Raw genomic sequence first — 14,608 nt, forward strand, 5'->3', positions numbered from 1 at the left:
AATGCTGAAGCTCTAGGAACAGAGGCTTTAACACAGATGCCAAACACCAGGACTGTGTGATAAAGTGATGGGTATTGGCAGTGCTGGGTGTGCACTCAGCAAGCGCAGTGAAGCTGGAGGCTGGATTTGCCTCCTTTTTTTTCACCAGCTCGTCCCAGTGAGAGCTTCTGCCATGGCAGGTTTACACTGCAGGGCCTCTGGGGGCTGCAGGCTGAGTCTCCTTTTCACAGGCCATGAAAATTCAGCCCAACCCACACTGGAAGGTGCTGATTTCTGGAGCACTTTTGCTTCACCTCTGCTTCACCTCATGCTTGCCTTCTCCAGACTTTTCCTCCTGCCCTCCTCCTCCTCCTGCCCCTTTTTTCTCCCATTTAGTGTATTGTTTTCTCAGCTAATTATTCCACTCTCTTCTCCTCCCCCCCAAAAAAAACCCCCGTGCAGTGGAGCTCATATATTTGGCACAATCACATCCTCCCCTGACAGCATCCCCTCTTTGGCGTGTGCTGGCAGCTGTAGCCTCAGGGCTTTGCCTGCATGAGGAAACAATCAGCGTCTTTCTGGAGCATCAGTGGTTTTCGATGTGACTGTTCTGTTCTGAACACACCTTTGGTCCAGACTGAGGACTTCAGCTTCTAGAATAAAACACCCGTGTGAGGGAATTGTAGCAGAATTTGCATCCTTTCCCACCAAAAGGTCTCAGAGACAAGAGGATGGGTTTTTCTAAGCCCTGCATCTTCTGCAGGTGTTTATCTGACAGCAGCTCTCCTGGTCCACGCACCAGTGACTGCAGTGGAAAGTTTGGAGCTCAGCACAGAAGTTCTCCAGTTTCAGGAAAGAAGTCCATGTCTTTAGCTGACTTTGGTAGCAGGGAAGAGCTCCTGTAGTCCGTTGAGCGTGTTCCCATGGGAGCGTGGAGCTGAGGAAGACGGGGAGGAAGCAGGAGTGTATGATGGAGATGCTCTTCTCTCCATCCATCCTGTGTGCCAGCTGGCCTGGGCATCCTCAAGCCCCACTGACTTGAGGTCACACAGGCCTACGTTTTCAGTCCTTTCACTCATCTCAGTTTTAGCATAAACATCCAGACAGCACAATATAAGAATTACCTCCTTATTCCCCAGGAGAATATAAAATCAGGGTAGGCAGGACTCAGGGTTTCTCAGACCGTGATTTTTTCCTCGGTTTGCAAGTTGAAGAATCCCCTGTTTCTGGGGTTTTAGTGAGAGAAAAAACAGGGTGAAGGAATCCAACTAAATAGTTTGTCCCCTGTTTGCAGAGATGGACCCAGACCAGCTGTCTCTGGTGGGAGGGGAAATGGGGGGGATCTCTAGCTCAGGTTCAAGCCAGGGTTCTGAGATCTCCACTGACTGATCTCTTCACCTGTGCACGTGCAACACGTGCTGAAATCCAGCTTCTCCCATTGACTGGGCAGGGTGGATCTGAGAAGCCCTTCGAGGAAGGTGGAGAGTGAGGGGGCACAGGGTCCCTTTGGGGAAACGGCAGGAGGAAGGCTCAGGTTTCTTGAAATCAGCCAGAGCTTGTTAAGTCTTTCCCTATCATCTTACCATAAACTGATTCCTGGGCTTCTGTTGATATTCTGCACTCCAGATGTTGGCTGCAGCTGGGGTAGAGATAGTGGGACGGTCCCAGCCAGAAGCTGGGATGTGGGGGAAGGGATACTGGGCTCGTGTGGATGGGTGGAGAAGGAGAGAGGAATATGAATGTATGGTTGTAAATCCACCCCTACACACCCTCCTTTCTTTTCCCTTACAACTGCTATTCTCAGCAGAGGGAAAGTTAGCCTTCCAGTACTCTCTGATTTCTTTTGCAGAGTCGGAAAGACAAGGAAAGACCTAAACAGAAGCACAAAAAACGTCCGGAGTCTCCCACCAGCCTTACCCCATCCTCGGTGCCCGTGGCTGCAGAGAAGGTACCCAACCCGCAGCATGTGAGTGCTTGAACTCAGGGTGGAGAGGGAGGGCAGGGGAAAACCCATCAGCTTTCCTAGGAAACGGGGAGGAGAGCAGAGAAGAGCAGAGAAAGGGCTTTTGTCCATTTATTTTTGATTCCTGATTCGTCACATTCCCGCTCTCTCTGCCTGACTCCCCACCTCAACGCCCACCTTGGGAATTTAACACGGCAGCTGCCTTGATTTCTGTCAGCGCTGACGACACAATCATGGAGCTGAGCTCCCAAGTGATGGAGCTGGAAGTGCCAGCCTGTTTTGCAGCAGATGTTCGGATTTCAAGCTCTCGCAGAACAGATAAATACCCGTGCTTTGGCCTTTTCTGCTGCCACGTTGTAAACGGCTCAGGCAGGTGGATAAGCAAGGCAAGGCTTGTGGGAGGAGGTGTTATCTTTTATTAGACAAACTGATAGAGATGAGATGGAGGGGGGGGGGGCAGAACCAGGCAATCTTAGAAGCACGTAAAATCTTCAAAGTGCATAATAGAGGTAGCTTTTTTGAGACAATGGGAGGTTGGTTCCTATTTAGTTCTTTCATTTCAGGAAAATTCAGGCAGCAGGGCACACGGCGTGGTGGCCTATTTTGCTCCTGAGGTGTGGAGGCTGTGCAGTTCCCTGCTGGGAAGATGTCCCTCGTGCAGAATTGGCTGCCCAGTGCCCAGAACTGGTGGGGCCCAGTCAGGATGTCAGTGTGTTTCTGATATTCACAGCTGAAAAGATGCTGCTGACGTGGGCTCCTGGCTGTAAATCAGGATCGACCTGAGCTTTCTGTAATTCGTGCCAGTCCCCAAGACTCCAGAAATGCAGAATAGACACGGTGGAACCTGCCTCGAGCTCACCTGAGACAAGGTGAAGGCTGAGTTTGCAGTTGTTCAGGGTCAGGGAACAAGAGAGGTTACTCCAGTGCCTGGACCTTTGGAGTTGTGCTCTCTATAGTGGGAAAGTGAATTAATGCAGCTCCTTAGCAGGGCCATTCTGGTGTAAGCGAGAGCAGAACTAGGGCCAAGCTCCTGCTAGGACAAATAAACAACATGTCCCAGGAATGTCCTTTTGTGCACAGAAATGCTACTCGGAAAGGCTTGGGTGTCCTTTACGTGGCAGGGCTGCGTTGTGAAGATGAAAATTCACGGGCTAACGGTGTCTGCACATGTGAGAAACACTGCAGGGGCAGTCTGGGAGAGTGAAAGCTCCTGCCAGTCAGCACGGGGTTGCTTTGGGTTAGGACTGGAGAGGATTTTCTATGTTGTGTGTGCGGCCAAGCCTGGGAGCAGGGAGTAGATGTAGGTCAGAGCTGAAATGGCAAAGCTGGTCTCACGGTTCTCCGGCTGGGAGCAGCAGAAAGTTACAGCAGGACGGAGTGGAGGGACAGCCCCTGAGCTGCAATTGCTCTCCATTTACCTGTGCTCGTGTTTGGGCAGCTCAGTTCTGGCTTTTGGGAAGAGCAGATTCACCCAGTTAACAGGGCTGTCAGGAACTGATGGCCTAAGAAGATTATTCTCAAGCTGAACTGAAATCCAAAACCTGACTCCTGGCCAGCCGGAGTGGTTGTTAGACAATTACCCACTGTCTCCTCCAAAGCCCTGCCAGACCTTTATAAATACAGAGGGAAGGGTGCAATTCAGTTTTACAGGCAGCTTTCAACTCTTTGTAAGCTGAAAATTCAGGAGATCCTAATTACTGTAGCTGTGCTTGAGTGACAGGGTTTTAGTGTTTCCCTAGGGAGTTATTATTAATCCTCATAACAGAGAGTGTATTTCCCTTGCTTTTTTGTTTGCATAGATCCCAAAGCCTTGTTCAAACCCTCTGTTACCAAAGGTTCAAACCTAAGAGCTGCTACAACCTCGCACAAACCCCTCCGGGGGTGGTTGTATGAGGCTTTCTAGGTGGTTGCATGAGTGTAACATTGCCCGGGTTAGACTAATGTAAAACCTTGAAACACATTAATGGACCGTGTCCAAACAAGTGTCCTAGTCGAAGCCAAAACAGTCTTTGTCCTTTCTGGGTCTTAGATAGTACAGTGTGTCCCAGCAGAGTGTACTGGGGAGCGGGTGGTGTAGATGCAGCAAACCAGAAGCTGATGTGTGACTGCAAGAAGAGCGTTGATGGTTCCTGCTGTGCCATGGTTGGGGTCTGAAGAGAGCTGGGGTCTCTTCCTCTCTTTACCACTTGCATGGTAAATAATTTATCATCTCTGTGGTTTTCTCCAAGTTACCCAAGGAACCAGAGGGTAAATTCCCCAGGGATAATCCCTGCAGGTGACACAGCCCCCAGTGTTCCATGGGGAGGAGTCAGGTGAGAGCAGATCTCAAAGACCTGCAGATGGTCGTGTCCTGATGTCTGGGAGAAGGACACTGGCCCAGAGTGGCCGTGCAGAGCCACAAGAGGCTGGTCCAGCCCTTGATGCTGTGTTCCCCTGGAGTGGTATATCCCACTTCCTCACTCCCTCAGGCAGCCTGGCCTCTGGCTTCACCTTTTCCTTTAATTTTGCAATCCAGATTTATTTCTCATTTCCAATTTTCACCTAATATGTCGTCCACCCTGCGCTCCCCTCTTGAACCATTTAGTTCTGAAGAAGATCCTTTGATGTGGTTTCAGTCTTCCTCTTGAAATCAATTGTGCTAGACCTCTGACTTCTGCCAGATTTTCGAACATTTCACTGAGTGCTTCCCTGCGACTTCTAGGAATCTAAATACCATTAATATCTGACACTTGGACTCCACCAGGCCTCAGTGTCCTGTGCAGTGACAGCCTCTCCCTGCTTCACTCTGCTTTAGGAAACAAACATACCGAAAACACGGTGGTGTGGCCTCAGCTCTCGTCTACACCGGAAAGTGAAACTGGGGTGTGAATTCACAGCGTGCAAACAACTTCTCGTAACACCTCTCCTGAGCTCTCCTCCTGCCTCTGAAAAGTGTCTTTGGGCGATGAGATGTTCATCCCTCTCAAAGAGGGGCAGGAGACCCTGCTCGTGGGGCATGGGACTGTCCCTTCCAGAGAACACACGGAGCAGTTGACCTGCTGAAAATCCCCCCCAGTGCTGCTCCGGTGGTGGATTTGGAGATGGAAGGGTTGTAGAGAGTGGATTTGTGCTGGATACAGGCTCTCATTCATTGTCGTGCCGGCTGCTTGGAGCTGCTACAGACTTTTTGGGGGGTGGGAAGGAGGCAGAAAACATCCCCTCTGGGTAGTAGTCTCTGGCTAGAATAGTTTCTGGCTATTTCATGTGGTCTATCCAAAAGCTACAAAGCGCTGCCAACTGGTAATGCTTTTGAACAGCCTGTTGGAAAGATGGTGTTCATGGAGCGGGCCTGGGGCAGAGGAGGATTTCTCGCCAGGGGAGGAGCGATGGGGCTCACCAGTAAGTCTTGGCAGCCAGTGCTGCTGGGGCTTTGGAGTCCCAGGCTGCCAGCCAAATTCGGGAGGCAGTTCCTGCGCTCGGGATCCCTCCGTGTAGCTGGTGCCTGGTTCTGGCCATCGAGGTTAATGAGCAGGCGAAGGGCGAGCAGCGAAGAGAGAGCAGCCTCTTCCCTCCCCCTGCAAATGCCCCCGGGGAGCCGTCCTGCCGCTCTCTGTTGCACTTGCAGTAAATCTGCAGGATTGCAAGCCACCCCAGCTGCCTTCTCCTGCCAGCTGCAGACATCACGATCACTTGTTGACACACACACTCGCACATGCTACGTGTTTTGGGCTCCCAACATCTGGCTTGATCTGGGTTTTGTAATCTAAGCCGGGGATGCCAAAGCCTCCCCACACCCACCCTCTCCCACTCAGGTGCTGGAGAGGGAACACAGCAGGGCCAAGAGCGCACGATCGCAGGGAGATTTTCCAGGTTTCCCACTGTTATTTGAGCTCTCAGCATCTACCCAGGACTGGTCTGGAGCTGACAGATCCTGGGAACCTCTGCTCCATGCCTGGCTCAGGCAGATTCACAGTGGCTGTGATGGGGTAGGAGCCTGTGGGGGAAGGATGATGATTACCCCTGCAAATCAAAGCATGTCTCAGCACGGAGGTTTGTGGTAAGAATCCCTGAGCCTTTTAGCATCCCTTGCCCCGGCACGAGTGGGAATTTGCCGGTGACATTAGGGAATTAGAAATATAATCTTGGCCTCTCTGCGTCTCCCCTCCCCACCTACACAGCACGGTGCTGCCTGGTCTCGGGGCTGAGGGAAGGGACGTGGTTAAAGGTTGCCGATGGCTCAGACACAGAGATGCTGTAGCTGAGCATCCCGATGGAGACTCCTCTGACCTCTAACGAGTGGTGATCCCAGCGTGGAAAGGCAGCTGGGGCTTCCATCCTGCCCGGCTGGCTGCCTCGGCGCATCGCCCTGCGCTCTGTGGGCTGCAGGAGCTCCTGCTCCCGGCGCATTGTTCCTCCCTCCTTCCCCTCTCCAGTAGTTTAATCCAGGGCAAAGCCGCTCTGTGCTTCTGACGCGGCACCAGCCTCCCCCCACCCCTTCTGTATTTCGTCAGTGGTTCCCTCTGAGGAGCTCGTCCCGCCAATCAGGAGGCAAAGAGATGCTCTTCTGATTTCCCATAAATAAATTAATGAATGAAGAGCTTGGGTGCTGCACAGTGTCACAGGGAGGCCAGGAAACAGGTACTCGGGGGACAGCGAGTGCCGGGGGGGGAAGGTGTGTGCATGCCTGTGCTTGGGTGCCCCTGCGACTTCATCTTTCTTCTCCCAGCTCCAGGTTTGAGGCAGGAGTTTCCCCATCAGGCTGTCACCTCCAGCTGGGGCAGCAGGTTTATTCTGGTGGCATTTCTCACTTGGTTGCTTTAAACAGACCTTCAAAACCTAGCTGCTGCCTCATTTTGAAAAGAGAGCTCTCTCACTTCCTCAGTGCTTTCCTATTTTTTTTTTCCTTCTGCAGCATGCCCTCCCCCCTTCTACCCCCACCTGTTTGCAACACATGAAATATTGCTGTTTCTGCACACACACACGTGGATTTCCACTCTGGAGGAAAACTGATGAGCCAGAGATTGAGGTTTCTCCACTCCTGCTCCTTCTCAGCAGCAGCCCTGAGCTGGAGAATCTCCTTCCTTAGGGAGGTGGTGGGCTTGCAGCCCTCCTGACTTATTAATATTGGCATTGAGCAGACCCTCCCCTTCAGATCCAAGGCTGTGTTGTGCTTGGCCGTCCACGTGTGTCTCCTGGAAGGCTCCGCTGCCACACAGAGCTTTGGAGGCTCCACGGAGCAAAGTGGGAAAGAAATAGAGGCACAGGGAGGGGAAGTGATTTAGTGTGGTTTCAGCTTCCTCCTCCCCTGCTCCTCGGCTCCAGCGCTTGGGCCCTTGCCCCAAATTCAAGCTCTTTGGAGCAGCTGCTGGAGAAGAGCCCTTTGTGGTGAGGAGGGCTCGTGGTCCTGCCATACAGATCTGTCTGCCCTCACCTGTTTGGCAAAACGATACCTAGGCAAGCATTTGGCAGGAGGTGGGAAAATCCTGCCCCCAAAATCTCTGGGAGTCTCTCGGGGAGGTCTGTGGGGTCAGGTCAGCCCTACAGGTGAGTGTCTGTCCATTCCCCACCTTCAGCTCAACCCCTCTCCCTCCCCACCCCCGCTTTCTTTCCCCCTATAATTTTGCAATTAAGATTTATTTCCCGGCTCAGGTTTCCCCCTTCCACCCTGCACTAATTCATTACTTGCCCTGCACTCCCTTCCCGACACTCTGCATTTAGAACATGTCTTCTCATGTGGTTTCCCCCTGCCCTTCTGGGGCCTCGTGCACCTTGTGCCGAGCTCCAAAGAGGTGAATTTATGGGGGGGAAAATTCGGGGCTTTGCGTTTCTGCTGAGACGTGAGCCATCTCGTTCCTGCGACTTGGTGAGCGGTCCCAGGACATCCCACAGCCCCCAGACACTGCTCTCCTTTCCCTCCCCAGGCAGATGTGGAAAGTCGGAAAGATTTTCATGCTCCCTCCGAGCTCGTAAATCAAGGAGGCTTAATCTCCTACATCCAGGAGTCTGTGATGAGAAAATACAGATTCCCCCTCCTCTCCCCCCTAATTTCCACCACTCCCTTCCTCCTGTCTTTCATATTCCCGGCACATCTGGTGTGTGTTAGGCTGCCAGCTGTTGCATTGTGCAGAGTGATTAAACCATGTGGGAGGAATGGGGAGAGATTTTTATCTGGGCATTCATGAGTCTGCATTACAAGCCCTTTTTTCTTTAGCTCTCCCCACGAAGAGGTCATCTGGAGTCAGGGATAGTGGAATGTAAGAAAGGTATCGTGCTTCTCTGTGTCTTCCTTGTATCTGCTCCGTAAGAAATAGAAGGTGTTTGCACTAATGTACAGGTGTTACATTTTGGGCTGTAGCCATCACGTTGGAGCTATTATCTATAATATTGATTGGTTGTGGTAATATATTGCAAGAAGTGATCTTTGAACGCTGCTAGTTTGGCTTTGAAGTGACTTGAAGGTGAAGGTTTCATATCCCAGCGTGGGTGCCCGGGGGGATCTGGTTTTCGGTTCATTCCACTCTCCCCCCCCCGCCCTGCTAAACTCCCACACTTCTCTCTCTCTCATCCCAAGCTCCTGGATTTCCTAGCATCTGGCCAGCCTCTTCAGCCCCCTTGCTTCCCTGTCTCCTGTGGGCTTAGATGGGGTTTGGACAGCATCTGTTGCTGCATGGTCAGATGCTGCTCGAGCAATGTCACTGGGAAATATTTACTGCAGCGGATTTGGAAAGCCCTGGGCTGGCAGGGGAGGCACTTCCCTGGATCCCTGGATGCTTTAGGGAACCCAGGGAAACTCCCATCACGGCACAAGGACGAGCAGGTTCCCCCAGGTGGAATGACCTTGCTGAGCACAGCACACCTGAGAGAGGCAGCTGAAAATGCGTGTTTGAATCGCAGCCAAATTTGGATTTTGTTTGGGCAGAATAACCTTCTGACATCTCTGGTGTCTGTGCCCTGATTGTCAGTGCCCTGTTTAATTTCCTGCAGGGAGATGGGATGAGTGTAATCCCTAGGGGGTATAAAGCCTGGTGCCACCAAGCAGCAACAGAGGGAAATGTTGCTTTTTCTCCCCTGATTAACATGACCTGACCATCACTTTGTGGGCAGAGGGGGCAATTACTTCTCTTAAGGGGAAATTGGTAAAAAGAGCCCCCGCTGGGGCCACATCTGGCCTGAGTGAGTCACCTCTGTGTTTGCTGCTGCCAGGGCTCCACTAGCCACCATGAGGGGAGCAAGGAGACCTCGGAGGTCGGCAGGTCGGAGGTGAAAGGCAAGAAGTCCTCGAGCCATGGCAGCAGCCACAAGGGGAAGAAGACGGGGAGCGGGAAGAGCTCGGTTGGTTTCAGCTCGGCTTCATCCAGCGGGACCTTCCAGCCGGCAGGTAAGGGGGGAAGGAGAAGGAAGGGGTGATGTTTTGCTTCCTAAAGATACCTGTTCAGCAGCTAGTGCCCCGAAACTTTGCTGGTGGCTATTTCTTTAACCCCTTGAAGGGAAAGGGAAGAGTCTTACGGCTACTAACTCCATGCACAGAGGGGAGAACTGAGTCGGATGAGTGTTACAGCTCCCCTCCGGTGCAGGCCTGCTGCTCTGCAAGGAAAACCAGCTCCAGATGTTCTGAGCGGAGGGCGGAGGGAAGGGATTCTGTGCACAGGCAATATGGGCAGCACCTGCCCTCTCCTCTGTAGGTGGTACTGTCTGCAGCAGTGTTTTAAGGAGTACGAGTGGAGAGACCTGAGCCAAAACCCGATCTCCAGGCTCCCCTGAGTCCTGAGTCAAAGCCTTTTGGGGCTCCCATCTGCTCCCACCTCGCACAGTTCTTTTTTGAGCTGTTGTTGTAACAGTGAGGCTGTTTCGTGCCCTGGGGACCCTAATTGGTGCAGGAGGGATGGTGCTGATGCAGGGCCTGGGGGAGCAGACACGTTTGGATGGGCTGAAGTTGCTAGTGTGCACCTCTCATGCTTGCTAGAGAGTGTCAAAGCAACAGGAGCGGGGCTGGGAGGTGACAAAGTTGTCCCTCAGCTCAGTAACAAGCCTGTGCCAGAGGACCTGCGTTGTGACCTTGCTCCTGTTGCCTTCTGGGCTGACTCACTGCCACCACGAGCCATCCTATATCTCTTTCCCCTCTGCTTCCCCCAGGGACCTCCTGCAGCAACTTGCAGTGCTCCCAGGACTTTGTGACGTTCCCCAAGCTCGAGCAGGACGACGAGAAGTACCGGAAGCCTGTCTCTTCCTCCTCTTCTTCCCACTGCTCCCCTCTCTACGAAGGCCAGAAGGGGGACGTCTTTGAGCAGAAGGTGATCTTCTCCGGCTTTGGGTCCATCATGCGCTTCTCCACCTCCGCGGTGAGCCAGCAGAGAGGCCGTGATGCTTCCCCTGTGGACTATAAAGCCTCAAACCCCGTCAGTGGCCCCGCGGTGGGGACCAGTGGGACCAGTGGGAGCAGCAGCAGCAGCAGCCACAAGCGCATGCCATCCCTCAGCATGGAGGAGGGAGAGGTGCTGAAGGAAAAGAAGCACAAGGGTAGCAAGAAGAACAAGCACGGGCCTGGCAGGCCAAAAGGGGGCAAAAGCAAAGAGATTTTGGGTGCCCAGCTGGCTGGGTCCACATCTACTTCCTCGTCACCCTTCTCCGGGGGCTCTCTCGTTAGCTCCAGCATCGGCAACTCTTCCCGGTCCTTCAGCCACACGGGGAATCTGCCCAGCCTCAGCATGGAGTCCCCGCTGCTGGGCTCAGGTATGTTCCCCCTTAGGGCTCTTGGTGTGCACAGCTCCTCCCAGCCACGCTCTCACCTTCGTCACACTTGGCTGGTGTCTGGACCCATCAGCACAGGATCCAGTCCCTTTAATTCACTCCCAGGAGCTATAAAAATGCACATCTGGGTCTCCCTTTCCCATCTTGGCCATCGTTCTAAAATCTCCTCCGGGTCAGCTTCTCTCTCCTTGGATCTGGCCTGCAGATTGGAGCTGGGGGGAGAGCATTTCAAACTATTTTTTTTGCTCAAGTGCTGGCAAACCTCAGAGCTTCACTCCCAAAGCAATGCCGGGAGAGGGCATTCCCAGGCCAAACCGGAACAACCACAGTCTGACCCCAAATGAGGGACTCTCAGAAGTGGTTCAAGTTTAACCTCTCTTTTAAAAGCAAAACCTCTCATCCTGGTCTTACCACATCCACGTCGGGTTGGGAGACTGGTGTGCCATTAACTCGGAGAGGCTTCTGGCTGTTCCCAGCCAGAGCTCCCTTCCCTGGCCTGGCAGGGCTAAGGATGGCCAGGATGTGGGGCAGGAAGGGGTTAAGGCAGCAGGCAGAGGAGGGGCCTGCAGCTCGGGGCTGAGGTTTGACACTGTTCTGGCAGCAGAACTTGTCATCGGTCTATTGTGGGTTGTTTGCAGATGCTCCAATTTAGGTCAGATTGCAAAGAGAGGAGGGGGGGGGTGTGTATAATTTTGTTGTGTGCGCCTGGGAGCCCTGGCCCATTTGTCTGCGCTGCCTGAGAGAGGAGAGGAGCAGCAAGAATTGATGCAACTTCCATAATCATAACCTTAGGCCAATTTTTTTTTTTTTTGCCTCCCCTCCACCCCGGAACAACACAGGGATGTTTCAAAGAGGAGGTGGCTGCCAGGTCCCGCTCTCCTGCTTGCTCCTTTTTCAATTCTTCTGCGGAGAGATGTTGGCAGGGCTCGGAGGGACCCGGTTTTGGGCAGTGTCTCTGCTGCCTGCCTAAGCCCAGGGGAAGTCAGACTGTCCCCTCCCTCCTCAGCAGCTCTCTCCTCACCTTTTCTTCCTCATTTATCTGTCCCTGCCCCACCACCGTCCCTGGGCATCGCGGGAGGGGGCAGGTTAGCTCAGCAGGAGTGTGGTCTAACACGAGCAGCAGAGAGTGGGACTCTCTGAGCCCATCACCCTCTTCTGCCACTGACTTGTGCCTTCGGTGAGTCGCTTTCTGCTGCAATTTCTGGGGTTGTGGGGGGCAAACGAGAAGGTGGGGAAGGGGCAAGGCTGGAAAAGCTGGTGATACCTTTTGATAGATGGATTACAGGCTGTGACCACCCTCGCTGCACGCCAGGCTACGAGATGCTGAAATGCGTGTTGCACTTGGGCTTGTGCATCGGTGCCACCCTCCCGTTTTGAGATCGAGCCCTGCAGAAAACCAGCTGCTTGCAGGCCATGGGAGGGGTGCCTGGCTCTCTAACACGTCTCCTCCCCTTGCAGGGATCTACACCAGTAACAAGGACCCTATTTCCCACGGGGGCGGAGTGCTCAGAGCTGTCTGCAGCACACCCCTCTCCTCCAGCCTGCTGGCACACCAGGGCACTTCGTCTCTCCCACAGCTCAACCGGTCTCCCTTTGCTAGCACCATCCCAGCTTCCTCCTCCTCCGTCTCCACCACACAGGTAAGAACATCAGGACCAGGAGAGGGACTGTAGTTGAGGAGAGCGTGTGGCAGAGCAGTCACTGGCAGAGCAGTGGGCACAGAAGGCTTGCTTTTTCCACTTGGGAACAGTCACTCTGCCTTCAGTTTGGAGGGGAGCTGCCAACTGCAGCTTACTTTAGAGTCTGTAGAAAGATGTAGGCAATTTTGCATCAGAGCAGCCTATTTTGGGGTGGGAGAAGTTGCAACTGAGAAGGACGTGTTGCTTTGCAGTGACTGCAAGGGGAGCGCAGACGGCGCTCGGGTGGCAGAGGCCTGGCTGTCCCCATGCTGCTCGGCAGGATCCTGCCACCAGTGCCAGCCCTACCTTCACTCTGCAGCACAGATAACTTGGTGGGAGGGCTCACACGTCCCAGCTGGGTGGGCTGTGTGTGTGCCAAGAGACGGAGCCTTGTCCTTTGTCAGGAGCTCGCTGTGAGAGGTGTTTTACAGGGAGGAGAGAGTTAGTTTTACAGCCTCGGTGTTAACACGGCTCATTCAGCCCTCTTGGCTTAGAGACAGGGCTGGGGAGATTTCAACTGTCTAGCGAGACTTCCAAGGAGATATTTTTAACACTCTCTCTCATGAGCAAGCTGGGTTCAAGAGGAGATGGAATAATGAAGTTATTTTCCTCTTGTATTTTTGCGAAGTCTTTTCTCTCTCTCTCCCTCCTCGTTTTGCCATGTAGGTGTTCTCGCTGGCAGGTTCAACATTCAGCCTCCCTTCCTCACACATTTTTGGAAGCCCCCTCGCATCTGGGCTATCGATCAACCCGCTCTTAAATCAGTCGGAAAGCAGCCGGGCAGGTACGTGAATCAGAAGGTATGTGAGTTTGGAATTCCCAAGGGGTCTCCCTGGAAGAGTGGAGACAACTGCATCCATAGTTCTCCAGCCACCCCCCCTGCCTGCCCCCATCCCGTGTGTGAGAGAGCCCGGGGCTAGGAGAGAGGGACAGTGGCTTTTCCCCAAGCAGGGGGTGCTTGTGTTTGCCCTAATGACACGCTGGCTTGAAATCCTGTAAAAGCACATCTGCTGGTGTGTCCATTGGACAACGTGTGTCCCTGGACACGTGCTAGAAAAGTGCATGAATTTAGGTCCTTCCTTACTGAAATTTGTTGTCTTTTTACACACTGAAGCTGTACAAACCTAGTGCAAACTACTGAGCTTTTGCTTGCTCAGAATAAGTTGAAAGTTTTTACTGGGGCTTTGTTTTCTGGTTTTTTAAAAAAATCTTTTGAATGAGGGATATCTCACACTCTCAATTCTCATCTTCCATTTCTGTTTTGAGTTACTTTCTGCCCTTCCCCTTTGGCTTTGTCATGAATGCAACAAAATCCACTGTTTCAACTTCCAAAAGTGAACGTGCCAACACTGAATTACTTACAACTGCTCATTTTTTCCCACCAAGGCAAATTCATTTTTCTTGGAAAATTGCCTGGTTAATAAGCAGGAAACTAGAAGCATCATAAGATTTCTTTTTCTTTTCTTTTTTTTTTTCCCCAAAACAGAGTGGGACTGATATTTTTTTTGTTTGTTTCTTGTTTATGTTTTTGTTTTGCACCAGTAGTTAAACAAAAGCACCCTCCTGACTTTCAGCTCTTGCAGTTAGACTGTCTCGTGCTCCCCTAGCCCAGAAACCTTGGCAGCTCCTCCTGGGAGGTAAAGCCCTGCCCTTGTGTCACGCTGAGTGACAAGCACTTTAAAAGCCCAGGGTCCTCATTAGAGGTGGCTCCAAATTCTCCGGATGATCTGACACCAGCGTGCCCTTATTTTGCCTTCACAAGTGTGCATGCCTGCATGTGGAGCATGAAGGAACACCTATGCTTGGGTATGACCTTTGCAAGCCCACGGAAGGTGCCCGTCTGTCTGTCTGCCTGTCACTGGTGGCATTTTGTCCATCTGGCCCCACCAGCACCTTCTGTCTCTTGAGTGCCAGGGGAAGGGAACTGCACAGCTGATCCCAGTGGGAATCATATCCCGGGAGCTGCGAGGCAGGAGTGATTCAGTCACCTGGAATTAAGGGGAGAATGGGATGATTCAAAGAGTTATCCTTCCCTCCCGGCGATTGGCAGGAGGGGGATGACCCGGTGCTGGTGTTGCTGGGGTTTTGGCAAGGTGCTGACAGGAGGAGGAGGCCACTCAAACCCTCAGGAACAGCCCTGTGGTTCAGGCACAACACGGCAGTCGGGGTTGTGTTCCAGCCCCGCGGCTACTAATAAATGAATCATGGAGGCAAAATCCAACCAAGTGCTCAAGACAAAAAAAAAAAAAAAAAGACCTGA

At 52.7% G+C, this 14,608-nt stretch overlaps 1 protein-coding gene across 1 annotated transcript in view; it reads left to right on the forward strand.

Moving 5' to 3' along the window:
* Positions 1–14,608, forward strand: part of MLLT6 (myeloid/lymphoid or mixed-lineage leukemia; translocated to, 6) — a 61,775-nt gene that overhangs the window by 17,295 nt on the left and 29,872 nt on the right. Inside the window, exons 8-10 of the mRNA XM_014958941.1 lie at positions 1,829–1,945; positions 9,125–9,299; positions 10,055–10,501. Coding sequence (XP_014814427.1) covers positions 1,829–1,945; positions 9,125–9,299; positions 10,055–10,501 — 739 coding nt within the window. The remainder of the gene's footprint in view (positions 1–1,828; positions 1,946–9,124; positions 9,300–10,054; positions 10,502–14,608) is intronic.

Source organism: Calidris pugnax, unplaced genomic scaffold (genome assembly GCF_001431845.1).
Source record: "Calidris pugnax isolate Ruff unplaced genomic scaffold, ASM143184v1 scaffold335, whole genome shotgun sequence".
NCBI classification, from domain to species: Eukaryota; Metazoa; Chordata; class Aves; order Charadriiformes; family Scolopacidae; genus Calidris; species Calidris pugnax.